We start from the raw sequence: 14,202 nt of genomic DNA, 5'->3' as shown, positions 1-14,202 counted from the left end.
ATCAAAACCGCTTGCTCATTCCGTCATTAAGACCAAGAGGCTAATTGGGCTGGGGTTTTAAGTTTTGCGCTATTCGTGTTTAGGGAAATACATACCCTTGATGCGTCTACCCCGTTTATAAGAGAGACATATTCCTCGTCAAGATTAGGTCTCTTTAGCTCCGAACCCTATAATGATGGTGAATTAGGCCGTCGGTAGCGTTTTATATTGGCTGTCCTCGAGGCCTCGATTGAACTGGAACACATGCCCGCATCTCCAAGTTTCTTCCTAGAAGCCTACATATTCCTGTTTCTCCCTTCTAAAGACGCATCTAAATGAGTGTACCGGCACTGGAACTAATATCAATCGACGTCGCACAAAGGACCTCAATCGACGATGATAGATTTATCCCCACTTCCCCCCTAATGGCACCCCTAATAGCCTACCTAATGGCTTATTATTAGGTATAGATGGGAGAGGTCTTTGTGAAAGACTACCCGTCAATTGAAGCCGGCCCGATCGCTCGATATCGTTGTTGGACAATAATTATTAGCCATCAGAGAGCCATTGAAATATAAAACGACGCTGCACTGCCGAACCTTCTATTTAATATCCATCTTGACTTCAAGCTAACTATAGGAAATTACAAATCCTTACGAGAAAGCTAGTAAATTTGACCGATTAAATAACTGCAGGTGAGAAGATATATAGCCTTGCAATTGGTATCGGTCTAAGCATTGGATTTTGCACTAATATAATGATATTAGCTGTATTCTGACCTGAGGTTACCTTTATTAAAATGAACTTGGAAACTTCTCTTCAGGGAATCGAGGAGCAACAAGAAAATGATACCGGGCTGCTCTCTTATGGATCTTTTCTCTGTAACGCTAGCCCAAATTATTCTCACGAACCATCTATCTTACAACAATCTCCATTCACTGAGGCAGAAGCTGTTCAAGTCCCCTTGAGCTCCGACTGGTCCCGTTTCGGCCATCCGGGCAACTATGCCGACACGGCTAGTAACGCGCAGAACTTCCCAAACGGGGAATGCTTTGGGCCGCCCTTGTTGAACCAGCCCACGCTTTATCAGGATTATTATAGCGCAAGTAGCATGGTAGGTACTGCTTTCGGGCAGCGAACTTAGTGTTTACTAAAAGAGCAGTCAGCTAAAATGAACCATCAAATAGAGCCCAGATCCAGACGTCGACGAATATCAACCCGGGATCGTAAGCAGCTGTCAGGGACAACCATTTAAGGAAAGCGATCGGGAATACAAGCATGATCGCCAACGCCCCGACCTGGGACCAAATCGTCAACGTATTCAATGCGAATACCCTAACTGCGGGCTCTATTATGCGGATCGGAGCTCTCTACTCAAACATCGGAAAAATAAACACCTCTCAACGTCCATGTACTGGGCCGCCTGCAAGTATCCAGGGTGCCAAAGTCAGCTCCGGGGGGGCACGGAGCAACTAGCCTGGAGCAATCTTCAAACACATCAAAGGCAAGCTTGCAAGCAGGGGACTCACGAACCGTGGATTTTACATATACCTAAAGAGTTCAGGAGGGAAATCAGATCCATTCCGCGCCTTCAAAACGAGTCAGTTGCCTATAGTGTCGAGGGCTATCATAAACATTGAAGCACGCTGGTCCCTTTAGACAGCCATGCAGTAGAGGTCTATGCATGATCATAAAGAGGCTATTGGGGTTAGGTAAATGAACTTAGCTGAGCTAGATTCAATAAAAATAGACGAATGGTCAATTATTTAATTGATTCCCAATTATACAGACGACAGCTGTTGCCGTCTTAAATATTCTATAGATACCCAGCACATATTGGTTGTAGTAATTTAGGCTGGCGATACTTTGATGATTGATTGATTTTTCTAACGCAGTTTCAAGCTAGTTATATAGGTAGTTATACGAGTTATTATTATTAGTTAATCCTTAGCTTCGTATTCCATAGATCGCTAGATCCGTTAGGTTGTAGTATGCAAAAGATCTTAAGAGCGTTGTAAATGCTGTCGGGGAAATCTAAACGTTAGATTTTGTGGCGGGGAGTACTAGTTCGCGTTCGGTCGCGGGGTGTCGGGGCGATTAAGTACTCCGAACTGGCGAGTAAAACTTCTCGAAATTTAGAACGGACTATAGTACTGCAAAAGCCCACCAGTGCCCGTACAGTACTTCGATGTCTTACACGGGTGCGCGCTAACATTTAATATTTCGGTCGGCGCTCCAACATTCGTCGTCGAAAATCGAAACTATAAATACACCACCTTTGGCAGTTCCATTTCTTCATTGCTCAGTTCCATTTCTTCATTACCCAGCTCTTCTGCAACTGTAGACAAAGTTGAAGTTTTCCAAGTTTCCTACATTTCAGGGGATCCAATATAATATCCATTAGATACATCTACTGCCACTCTTTAATTTATATTATTCCGCAAAACTGCCAATCCATCGGGTCCATCCAGAAAGAGCGCTTAGCCTATCTACCTGATATTTCCTTTTTATCGGCCGGTTCGATGTTAGCCATTGGTAATAAACCCAAACATACTTTGCCTACAGACGACTATGTTTATTATGGAAAGGATACGACAGACAGTCCACAGTTTAGTTACGAGACTGCCAATAGTCAAGTAATAGTATCTAACTTCCTTGTCCCAAGACCCACGAGGTACGCGCATGATAACACCGAATATTGGACCAAGGGACCAGTGCCCCATGACGAACTCGTCGTTGAACCGTACTGCGAATTACACGATCCAGTCTTTCTGGACCCAGCAAGCGAGGCCTCCCCCAATTTAGACTATGAGGGTTCCCCTAATTTAGACTATGAGGCCTTAGGCGTAAATGAGGAATATGGTGACTTACCGTTTCTCGAGGGCTCTCTAGACGGCGCAACAGATTTACCATCATCTGGCAGGGCATTGCTTGCGAGCCAAGTTAAGCTCGAAAATCTACTACCCACTTATCCACCCACTGCCATGATGGGAGACGAACCACAACAACACACGTCTCGTGGAAGCATTAAGCTGGAGGCTGGTTTCCAGCCAATTGAAGGTGCGACAATTTACCCACAGGGGCTCCATTCACATTACCGAGAAAAAGATTCGAGTTCGCGGGAGTGTGAAGCTGGTGAACGCGGGATTAATACTCCCTCTCTGGATAATGTTGGACAAATCAATTTACGAAACGTAAGCAGGCCCTGCAGGAGCCAGGACCTGGCACTTGAGAACCTCCAGCCCACATTCGGCACACTTCAGCAGATGGCACACTCGCCGCTAGACGAAAGTTTAAATCACCGGCTTTGTTCTATACTATTAAGAGATCGATTTCATCAGCCAGCACGTGGAATCTCGAAGAGACCTCGACTGCAACCGAGTCAGCTAGCTCTCAAACTTACATTTGATTATCGGTCGAGGAGATTTCAATCCACACATCGTTTTGACTATCATATTTGCTCTAATAGGCGCCGCATGACCGCTTAACTCCGTACAATTCGACCCCAATGGCGAAAGCATTCTTATATTATGTTAGTTTTCGTGTATCGCTTACGATTTGTCTATGTATAACAGTTAGTATCGACGAAATATGTATAATGGAATCAAGTTAAACCAATCTACTATGCTTTATCGTATATATGCGAAACATGTCTTTGAAGATAGCAAAGTTGAATCAGCCAGGTGGCGGAGCCTTGTGTCAGGTTGGAAGCGGCTGGGATCGATCGAAGCTGCGGACTTCAGGACATCCTGCACCTGCACGATGTTTATTGTAATTCATTCCGAGACCTTTTTTTATTACACTCATGCCTGGATGCAGCACGTATATATATAGTCGCAATCTAATTTAAGTTTAAGAACATACACTAATAGAACCGATCTGTGGCTACTGACCGATAGCCCAATATTGCCAATACTCTACTATCGAAACCGGCAGCGTTGCACGCCTTAGATTTACACTAAGTTCTAAAGTCCCAATTTACCAATTCCTTCCCTCTATAACCTATATAAGATTTTTTTGCTTGGGGCTGGGTACGAGACAAACCTATATACTATTATCACATTTTTCCGAAAGTTCGAAATCGAACAATAGTGAAGCAGTATTGGTACTAAGAGTTAATATAGTTGGTGCATGCAGCATGGTAGGAGAAAAAAGCGCGATGATATTTAACATAGTGGTTGATGATCCGATGACTTCGGATAGGAGGGTTGTTTGGGATATCAATGTTGTTTATTGGGGACCTAGCATTTCTTCTTCCTATTCTTCCTGTTCAAAATTTCCGTGCGAAATGGGCGATAATTTTGATAGGGATAAGGATGATGTCAAGAGGGAGATTGCCGGCCGGTACGGTGTCGATGATTGCGCGTCCTAAAGCGTTGGAATATATATCATCATATACTGCATCATAGACGTTCTATTTATTAGGCCGATGTTCTTAAGAACTTATGTAGGTTCCAAAACGCAATAGTCTAATTTAAGTATGAAATTTTACTAATGAAGCCGCTAGATCCTGGTAATGAACTGTTGGTTATACTTACTAGCAGGCGACAGACATAGCTCAATCCTAGTTATTTTGGAAGGATACGCATATGTTACATACGTTACAATAAACCTGATGGAGTGCTAATGACTCTCCTAATTTATCTCGTAAACTAGGATTAATTGCTGTTGCACAACAGCCCCCTAATTGTGTAATCAAAACGGTGTAAAAATAAAAATTAAATAGGTGATGATTAGGATGTGGGAATTACATACACCTAGCGTTTAGGACCCATAAATTCATATTTAGGGTAGGGTAACTAGAGTTTAGGACGCTCTACCTTCACTAGGCAACATAATGTGAATATCAAACGATATCGTTGAGTTACTTACCTCGCGGAGTTGCTCTGGTACAAATAATATGTGACTTTACTAGACGTCAATATCTACATGTCCTCTCACCTGCGATACCCATATTAGGAGTTATCATGTAGTCTCCGTCACTTATTTCGACTCCTTGAAACCCTCGAGCGCCGTCGGTGGTTATTGTAAAGTCCAATTGGGGAGCATGGCCTCAAGCACCCTGGCCGATATCGCCAGTACGGGTTTTAGGGCCAGTTAATCAACAATATTTATAAATTCGCGGATTCCACGTCAAGCTGATGGGTTTTAGAGTTCCAGGTGTTCAACTATACTAAGAACCTGGTGTAGCTCGATCAACAACATCATGATATCAAGGACTGCAGCATGCTCTATTGTTGTCATACGCACGCATGTACATGCGGATATGCCAAAGTCGGTTTCGGAAAATAAAAGTCTCGCGGCTTTATCAATCTTCGGGCACATTAGCAAAAATCTTATGAAAGTATATCGCATAAAAGTTCGACTATTTCTGTTAAGGTTGAGTATAGATATGTATATACTTCGTCCCGAAGCACCACTGTATCAGTCTCTGTATTTCACGTTGCACCAGCCTTCAGGCCCTTTACACTCATACTCACCTCACCGCGGGCATGCATCAAAACGTGTTATGTTACCTCACGCTCTCCTTGATCGCCTTGAAGCCACGGCGCTCATAAAGTTTCCGGTATGCCCTTTTGCGGTATTTTATCATTTTTTTTCTTTTCTCGGATTGACAATGGATTGCTGCATATCTTGCGTCTTATTGCACTTAAATTTAATATTATGTCTAGGAGACACGTATTTCATTTTATCGGCGAACCTCTTTGGTCCGCTCCGACTATTTAGTATAGCTTCCGTTTTCGCTCTCTATGCATAATGTAGGGAGGACCCTAGCCGACCTGAGTGAAGTTAACTAAACAAGATTTGATCTATAGAGCTATGAGTGGTGCACCTTCAATTTTTGCAACGCAGCACCCCGCTCAATTTATCAATTACAAAAGCGCGGCTTCAGATTTTGCCCCGAGTAGACACGGGCGCCGTGGAAATCTGAAAAAAGAAGACGATCGGTACGTCAAGTCGGAGATAGTGGAGAGATATGTCAAAAATCGACGAAGGTTACACACCGTGTAAACTGGGATTCGACTAACATTTTCGCATTCGTTGTGGTAGGTAATTCGTTAAGTATTTAGGCCGTGAGTCCAATTCGCTAGATCGAGCCTACATGCATGGAGGCAAGCCATTTATAACATTAGGTCTGTCCTCGAGACCAAGCACAGCATTAGGCCGAAGCCCCCTGGCCTCGAATCAAGAATCCACCGAATTACGTACATTCAAGATCACACGTGAACACGCCGCGGTTAGCCCCCCATCGATATCCCAGCCGCCATAGATAAGATTTCTAATTGGTGTCAGCTTATAAGCTTATAGCCGTACTTCAGCCAGGATGCTAGCTCTAGCCTTCTCGCAGGACCAAACTTCCCGGTGCGTAATTAATAATACCATATCTCCGAAGCCACCTTTCAGGAGCAGACCACGCGGGGTGATAGTCAACAGCCCGAATTTCCAAGGATCTATCCCCGATCTAATTTACATTGAAGTTTTAGGGTCACACCAATGCACATCGGGTCTTGGTCAGCTATCTATCCTAATCGATCACACATGATTCCAGCCTGTCGATGCATACACGGTACTGAACTCAGACATTCTATGCTAGCGCTATAGCCTCGAGTTTAGGCCCTTATATTAGGACGTCTGCAAACCCTGCCCTCATTTGCGCCTGGCCCCGAGGCTAGTCTGCAAAATTCTTTCCATGCAGCAACGCATGCGTACCGATGTGGTCCGAATAGCAGCACAAGAGAAAACCCTCCCAACACTTTATAGCCTAAATGTAAGTCGTGCCATGTACGCCATTCCGCATCAGTCCATATTCGTTTCATTTGGTATTATTCCAAGAGCCTATCCAAGGGGTCTAGAGTAAGAAAAAATTAAGCGAGGCTTTGGGCCGACGAAGTGGTTCTACAGACTACAATGTTAGTATTGGAATGAGCTGCTTTAGCCGGTCCCAGTCTTGTTATCCATGCCAGGTTATTGCTGCTCGGGAATATGGTATGCGGATAGTAGCGCAAGGTAAATAAGTGAGATCTCTAGAAATATATAAAAGCAGTCAAGCGGACGTTCAATTCGAAATACTTTGCTCTCATCACCAACGGTACGCCTAAAACCGCTTTCAACTGGCAAAAGAGACAGCTCGTTCAATCAGAATAGTAGCCTTCGTCGCATATTAGTTAATTACTGCGCAACCATAACTTATCGATCCTCAAATTATATTAAAATCCTAAAAACCTCTTTGATATTAGCCAAGAACCTAGTATTTTATCAGTAGTTCCCCGATCAATCGTCTCTGTGGAAACCACCTTATCTAGAAAGCGGAATGAATAATACGAATACTTTATATGCAGCCATGCAGCGGGGCCAAAAGCAACATACCGACTTTCAAGGCCTTAAATCTCGGCTTTTTCTAATGATTGATTTCTTGGCCGATGCTGAAGCCTTTTTTTTAAACCCCGATTCATACTCGAAGGGGTTGCAAGTATGTTAAACCGCCCTAAATTGTTTGGCCCTCAAATTTTGAAAAATTGTTAATCCTGTCCTTCTCGCAGGAGCTTTGTCCAGTCGCAGGACTACTAGAACCAGATGATGGTATCTACTCTGCCCCATGCGATACCGCGGAGAATCAATGGGATGAATTCGAGTACCCGTTCTGCAGCGGCCATTCCACGCCATATGCATACAGAATGGCAAATCATGGAACCCTACCGCAGTATCCGGATTTCTTTGAAATGCAACCCGAAACAAACAGTTGCAGCCACCAGGCGAATAGAAACCTCCCTGGGATAGCGGAAATCTTAAACGCGGAGCAACAGCATTGGGAAGGGCAAAGTAATACCTGTCAGCACAATATGGTTCTAGAAGGAGCTGGCACACCCTTCTGTCTATCAAACCCCGCGCCCGTTGTAGAAAGGACCGTATACCCACCAAACGAAATACCAATGCTCCAAAGCGAGCGGTTCAGGCAAACTTTGGAAATCAGCGACAACCCTAGTTTTGTAAAGGGCTCCTGTGAAATAGTCTTTGGGACAGAGCCGCCTGGAAGACTTCCCCCTGGTCCGCAGATCAAATTAGAGCAGCAAGACTTTGTGCAGGGACAGGTGTACAACAACGGCCCCCAAAACTACCAAAGATTCTCTGTCAATAGGGCTCAAGGACCGCAATATCAAAAACGGGTATCAGAACTCCGGTCAAACGAAGCAACCGTTCCGACACCAATGCCGATACAGTTCCACTGTTCAACGGCCTGTAACTGCGCTAACCCTCATCGCTACCCATCACAAACCTAACAAGTATTACTATATCCTGTAAACAGGCTGATAGAAGACTTTTGCTCCGTATTTTGGTTAGCTAGTAGAGCAGTCTTATATTTTGACTTCATCTTAAACTTGGACATCAAGTTAACTCTTCAATAAGTCAAAGTGCAGGCAAATTCTACTTGTATGGCAAGTCGGGGTACCCAACCCCTATCAAGCGGAAGGTTGCTTTGGAATCTATTAAAGGCTCTATAATCATACCTTCTATTCAGGGGCAGGTCTTAAAAATAGGGTTGGGGCAGTTCGTCAGTCTGGATTGGGTAGGAAAATAACTTTTACGATATAACTCTATATAGCCAAGGAAAACATATAAAAAAAATGTTTGTCTAAGTATCATGCGAGATCAGGATTTTAATTTAATCAAAATGATTGCCAAGTTAACTTACCAAGTGACCACTAATATATCGCTTGCATTTCAAAAACAAAATTTAGTGACTAGAGGAAAAATTAAAGGCTGTATCTAAGGTAAATCAACGAGATTGTTCCTGTAACTTGTGGCCTTAATCTAGTATATCAATCTTACATGTATGCAGAATAAATTAGGCTTCCGTCATTCAAATATTAGAAATGATACGGAATGACGAAATATACTGAAATATACTGAATTGAATTGAATTGAAAAGATACTAACAAGAGAACACACGGTTTGGATGTCTGGAATCAAGTTCTTTGGGATAGGAAAGCTGGATTATGGCTCATTCGACCTGAGCACTTAGAGGCCACGTTCTGCGGTATCAAAGTTGTATATTTAAACTTATGAACCTAAAAGCATTTAACGTAGCTCGGATCTTAAACTAAAAGTCAGAATTCGCTAAAAAAGGGGGGGACTAACAGGACTAACAATGAATGGTGAAAAGGCAGAGCCCGAAAGGATTCCACAATTTATAGACAATAATAGAAAGGTTTTAAAGAATATCCCCATACAAAAGAAAACCGTAAATTGCGATTAGAAACATCTCCTCGCTTCTAGAAGTCTTGTGAGGCTGTTTGCTAGATTTTTGAGCGCGTAGATTTACCGATCCCCACAATTATCAGTGGATGTTATTTATAACATCAACTGAAGTAACAACCTCCGCTCCAAAAGGTTCGCTTCCACCCTGCCCCACAGGATTACAGTTCAGCGAAAAAACCATACCTAATTATCCGCGATAGAACTACGACTTATCCCGAAAAGGAGCCAATATGGGGCAATATTGGTCGTCGTGGTCCCACGATTTGGTCTTGTACAATCCGGGGAAGCCTCCCGACGGGGTTCCCTTTCGCTGGTTATATATCAGGGGATATTTTGGCGCTTGGACTGTCGACTCCGTGGAGAACTTCTTCGTTGATTATACAAACCCTGAAGGTCTCTTGAATGAACTACGCAAGTTCGATATGGTTGGTTGTAAGGTCCCTCCCTTTGTACTATATCGACGGCCTCTCGTATTGTGTTCCCATTATACGTGTTAGTTTCCGGATCGTTGGCTTGAAGTACTATAACTAATCTTGAGTTACATATGCCTAGTGGTTGTTGATCCTTATAAGACGGGGCCACCGAGTCTACAAGAACTTTATATCATCGGCGAAGATGAAATTTGCGACTCTATAGTCTCTCGGCCTTATACTCGGCTTTGGGCTATATACCCGGCAAGATATAAAGGATTTGTACCATACTACGTTGGCTGCGATAAGTTTCAGGTTGAAACGTTCCAAAGGCCGAAGCGCCTCGACCTTCAAAGTCCAGAGAGAGTTCGGGATCTGGAGAATCTTGATATAGGGTCGCAGGATTGGAGCCTCGCGTACAAAAAGAGCGTGTAGCACCATGCATCGTTGATTTTTGGATGCACCCTATAATTCTCGGGAGTCCTTGGCAATTATCGAGAAACCCACAATATCCTAGGTCAAAATTAATGCTTGAATTAGCCCAAATGCACATATGCTAGATCTATAGACAAACCGGAATACTAGCAACTGGTTCCAAACCTCAGCTCAACTAGGGCACTTCCAAAGTTTAATTATAAACTTCTAACCATCGATATGTCAGGTTAAGCAATTAACTTTCACCGGGGGGCCTCATCTCGAAATATAATTTAGATTTGAAATAACACCCGTGCCATCAATTACGACAGACACCGGTCTCGTACCAACCGAGGGCCTGTGTAGAGAGCGACTGTAAATACGATAAATAAACAAATCGAAAATGTCGAGAATGAAGATCACAGAATTGAGCAAGTGCCATTACATACTAAGCTAGCTGAGCCTTGAGCAACCAGCTGCTCAATGTGATCAATAACCCAAATTTTATTATAATAATCGCCAGTAGACTGATTTATTCATCCATATATCTACCTATTTGTCCATATATATATCCATCCATCCACCCATCCATCCACCCATCCATCCACCCATCCCTCCATCAATACACTTCCCACCTTTGCTCCGCTATATTGTACTGCCTGTGCATCAATCCATTGCCAGGAAAAATTTCAAGGTTCGTTGCGAAAACGGACAACATCGAATTTCCGGGCCAATTCTTTCATCAATATGGCTTCCCAAGTGAATGGAGACCAGCCCAGTTCGCCATCAAGCCAACCCCAGGAGGTTATCACCTCACAACCAAGCACTCCATCAGGAACTGCAACACCTTTACTCCATTCGAACCCACTCCAAATTGTCGTCCCTTATCTCTGGCCTCAGCCTTACGGAAAGGTTTTCCATGGTCTTTATACCAACGGAGGTTTTTTTTCGGTCCCGAAGTCTAGTGACGTTGTGTGGAATCGATGGATCAATGGGAATATCCCTCCAGTTTATGGTGTACAGATATTCACGAGTACCCAAAAACCCCAAGTCCGCGTATGTTCTCACTCCTCCGCATGAGAAGCCCAACGAGGCTATCCTCCTCTTACATGCTAGCTTTCTTATGGTGGCTATACAACAAGTACACACTACCGCGGGTTTCAAACACCTACTGACCCTTCTACCAATATTAGCGAGCTAAACGTGGTACCGAAACATCGCATCGACTTCGGGTTAGTCGAGTACCTGTAGATCTTCGATTCGGACACAAAGAATTTACTCTAGAGGATACCATCCTTCTCGACCACGAAACCACCATCGAAGTCTGTTTAAAGGTCAAGCCGGTCATCAGCAGTACTTTTGCAATCATAGACTTGGTCTTCAAGCAGGTATCGGCGATTTTTCCTCTCGCCAAAATTACAGGCGTTTCCCCGAATACTTTGAATTACATCTCGTGCGCTCTATCGCTGCTTGCGTTCTTTACTGTTCTTGAAGAAACGTACTAAGGGTAGGCGGGAAGTTGCTAAGATCTTGTTTTCCTTTATTTCCTTATTTTATTTTTTTTTTTGATGCAGCCTTTCGACTGTAAGCCTGAAAGTTATCCGATATAAGCTCGTTTTTCTATATATTTTGCTTTATTTTCGATGTAGTCTCGTATCCATAAGTATTGTTCTAGTCGCTATGGTTGTGCTTCGAACTATCGGCATAATTCGCTAACTACAAGTCAAAGCTTCTGGAGATTTTACCTTATATATACATCTAGTTGCTCTGCTGCCCACCTGCCAAATTGCAAGTTCTACCCTCATTTAGTCTATATATCTACCTCTCCGGACTAGTACTAAAGGCTGTCGTCATCTGGTTTCCCCTGCAGTGTCTATGTCTAGTTTATTTTTAGGTGTGGGCTTAAATATCAACATCTAAATAAAATGGGGCGCATTCAAATCAGGGCACGGGTAGAATCATGGCCAAGGCAAGGCTAACCCTGGTATTTGCTGCCAGATTCCAGCTGTGGGATCGAAACACCAATACTGTAGCATTCGATGTGATCTACGACCAAGACTACGATAACGTCGCCATCGAGGGTACGTCTTGGACTGGGAAATCGTACTTTGTGGGACTTTCCGACATGCCGAGGCTTCCACCATGATTAGGGCCGGCTAGTTTAACACCCCTCAGGAGTATGTACGGTTTTCCATAAAAGATAAGGTGTATAAAACCTACCGGGGAAATTGCTCGAGATTGGTTTTGAGACAGAATATCAGCCATGAAATTGGGATGGCAGTTCTAAGATTTATTTCCGAATGCTGTCCTCCCTCTATACACTTTTCCTTGGATCCATGGATATCTTCCTTCATATATTCCTTCATATGTCACTCCTTTCCTCTATCTGTTTCGTTCAATTGGAGGTAATAACCACGACCTCACTCTCAACTATATCGAGCCTCAGCAGGCCGCCTGCAGCAGCACTTAAACCTGACTGCGATACCTTCAAATCATCACTCTAAGTCAAAGCGTTAGTATTACGGTTACTCATATAGCTATAGCACCTTTTTATTCCAGACCCGCCCACCCGATCCATGAGATCGAGGTTGCCCCAACTAACTGCTTACCCAAATGCCAGCACGCTTACCCAGTAAACCATCTCCAGCTAGTAAACCGCCTATTAACTAGCAAACCGCCCGCCCACCCAACTACCGAAGTGCCTACTAATAACCTACTTACTCAGTTATCGGCATGCGTACAATAAACTACCTATCCAACTGCCTGCGCACCGACCCAACAAACGGCTTAATAGTTAATGAACTAACCTCATAGCTAGCAAACTATCTATCTAACCATCCAATTAGGTACCTCTACATGGTAAATTTCCAATTAATTATTAACCGATTGCCACAATTTACTAGCTGAATAAGTAATATTAATTTGCCAGCTAAGAAACACTTCACTATCTAACAAGCAATTTACTACCCAGGTAACTTGTAAAAATTTAGCTATATTAATTATCAGTTGGGATAACAGTGTAATGCTTAGCATACCGGAGGTTAGATAAACAATTCACTAGCTAACAAATAATTCGCTGGCTAATACAATTGTACAAGACAACCAAAGATTGGCGCGGGTCATCAAGTATGAGTTTTGACCCCCCGGGGGTAGAAGATTACATGAATTAATGTGATCTGTGAAAATCTGAGCTGGAGGAGTTCAGCTAAGTATATCATTTCCACTGGATCAAGGAGTAGCTATGCGTATGTATAATATAGTGAGATGACAATTCTGTCGTATGGCGTCCCAAATGTGTCGGATGTTTTATATATATCAGGCAGAAAGAGTGGGCCCTTTAACCACGCTTGGGAACCACTTTACTTTCTTTCGACCACATTAGGTGCCCACATGCTTTATGGTTTGACCTGCTGGCTGGGTTATGGACTGGTCCGCAGGTGGGTAGGTTGCTTACTAGCTTGTCTACTAACTAGCCTATCTACTAGCCTATTTATTAATCTGCCTACTAGCTTGTTTATTAGCTCAAAGATATATAGGCTAGTCTATAAACTAACCTATAAACCGCTAGTTTGTGAATTATTAGTCTGTCTACTAGTCTGTGAATTACCTTGTGAATTAGCTTGAAGACGTGTGGGTTGAGAATATCAGTCCATCGGTTAGTAATGTGTGAGTGCAAAGCCGCCTGGTCTAAAATAGGTTAAATACTAAGTAGTTATTAAATATGGTTGAGGGCCTACTTTTTCTGCCTGATATATATATAAAACCATCTGACACATTTGGGACGCCATATAATTGGACCTCGTGACTATCAGTCGCGTCGGTTTTAAAAACTGCTCTCGGATAAGTTTACATACGTGGCTATGTATGTACAATTGCTAGTCTTGTATTAAAACGCTTCGGCATTCCTCATGCATCCTGAAGTTCAAAATTTAATTAAGTCCCGCGGGAAACGTCAAGTTTATAAGTTAGGTTCCACCAAATATGGAGATTTTCGTGGTTGGGTTTGGCTTTCAGTACCGCCAAGTAATCGTGGCCAAGGCCGCACTAGTCTGCTCCCAGACTAATATATTAAATTGCACATAGAGCCCCACAAGACTACACTGAATTCTAAGGCCAACATATGCATATATGGAATATTACC

At 43.2% G+C, this 14,202-nt stretch overlaps 5 protein-coding genes across 5 annotated transcripts; all 5 read left to right on the top strand.

The window, feature by feature from the left end:
* Positions 1–778: 778 nt before the first annotated feature.
* Positions 779–1,619, top strand: AOL_s00169g149 (uncharacterized protein; the record flags this gene model as incomplete). The annotated part of the gene is made up of 2 exons (XM_011127506.1): positions 779–1,093; positions 1,167–1,619. 2 exons carry the CDS (start codon positions 779–781, stop codon positions 1,617–1,619), a joined length of 768 nt encoding a protein of 255 aa, XP_011125808.1.
* Positions 1,620–2,501: 882 nt separating this feature from the next.
* On the top strand, positions 2,502–4,351 carry AOL_s00169g148 (uncharacterized protein; the record flags this gene model as incomplete). Its single annotated transcript, XM_011127505.1, has 3 exons — positions 2,502–3,173; positions 4,104–4,120; positions 4,183–4,351. 3 exons carry the CDS (start codon positions 2,502–2,504, stop codon positions 4,349–4,351), a joined length of 858 nt encoding a protein of 285 aa, XP_011125807.1.
* A 2,970-nt stretch (positions 4,352–7,321) lies between these two features.
* AOL_s00169g147 (uncharacterized protein) lies at positions 7,322–8,258 on the top strand (the record flags this gene model as incomplete). Its single annotated transcript, XM_011127504.1, has 2 exons — positions 7,322–7,450; positions 7,521–8,258. The coding sequence occupies 2 exons, from the start codon at positions 7,322–7,324 to the stop codon at positions 8,256–8,258; spliced, it is 867 nt and encodes a 288-aa protein (XP_011125806.1).
* Positions 8,259–9,467: 1,209 nt separating this feature from the next.
* Positions 9,468–10,082, top strand: AOL_s00169g146 (uncharacterized protein; the record flags this gene model as incomplete). Its single annotated transcript, XM_011127503.1, has 2 exons — positions 9,468–9,669; positions 9,790–10,082. The coding sequence occupies 2 exons, from the start codon at positions 9,468–9,470 to the stop codon at positions 10,080–10,082; spliced, it is 495 nt and encodes a 164-aa protein (XP_011125805.1).
* A 726-nt stretch (positions 10,083–10,808) lies between these two features.
* On the top strand, positions 10,809–12,207 carry AOL_s00169g145 (uncharacterized protein; the record flags this gene model as incomplete). Its single annotated transcript, XM_011127502.1, has 3 exons — positions 10,809–11,117; positions 11,255–11,559; positions 12,060–12,207. The coding sequence occupies 3 exons, from the start codon at positions 10,809–10,811 to the stop codon at positions 12,205–12,207; spliced, it is 762 nt and encodes a 253-aa protein (XP_011125804.1).
* Positions 12,208–14,202: the final 1,995 nt, after the last annotated feature.

This window comes from Orbilia oligospora (assembly GCF_000225545.1).
Source record: "Orbilia oligospora ATCC 24927 unplaced genomic scaffold scaffold00169, whole genome shotgun sequence".
Taxonomy (NCBI): domain Eukaryota; kingdom Fungi; phylum Ascomycota; class Orbiliomycetes; order Orbiliales; family Orbiliaceae; genus Orbilia; species Orbilia oligospora.
Note: the sequence above shows the minus strand (reverse complement) of the source record. Positions and strands in the feature narration are given on the sequence as shown.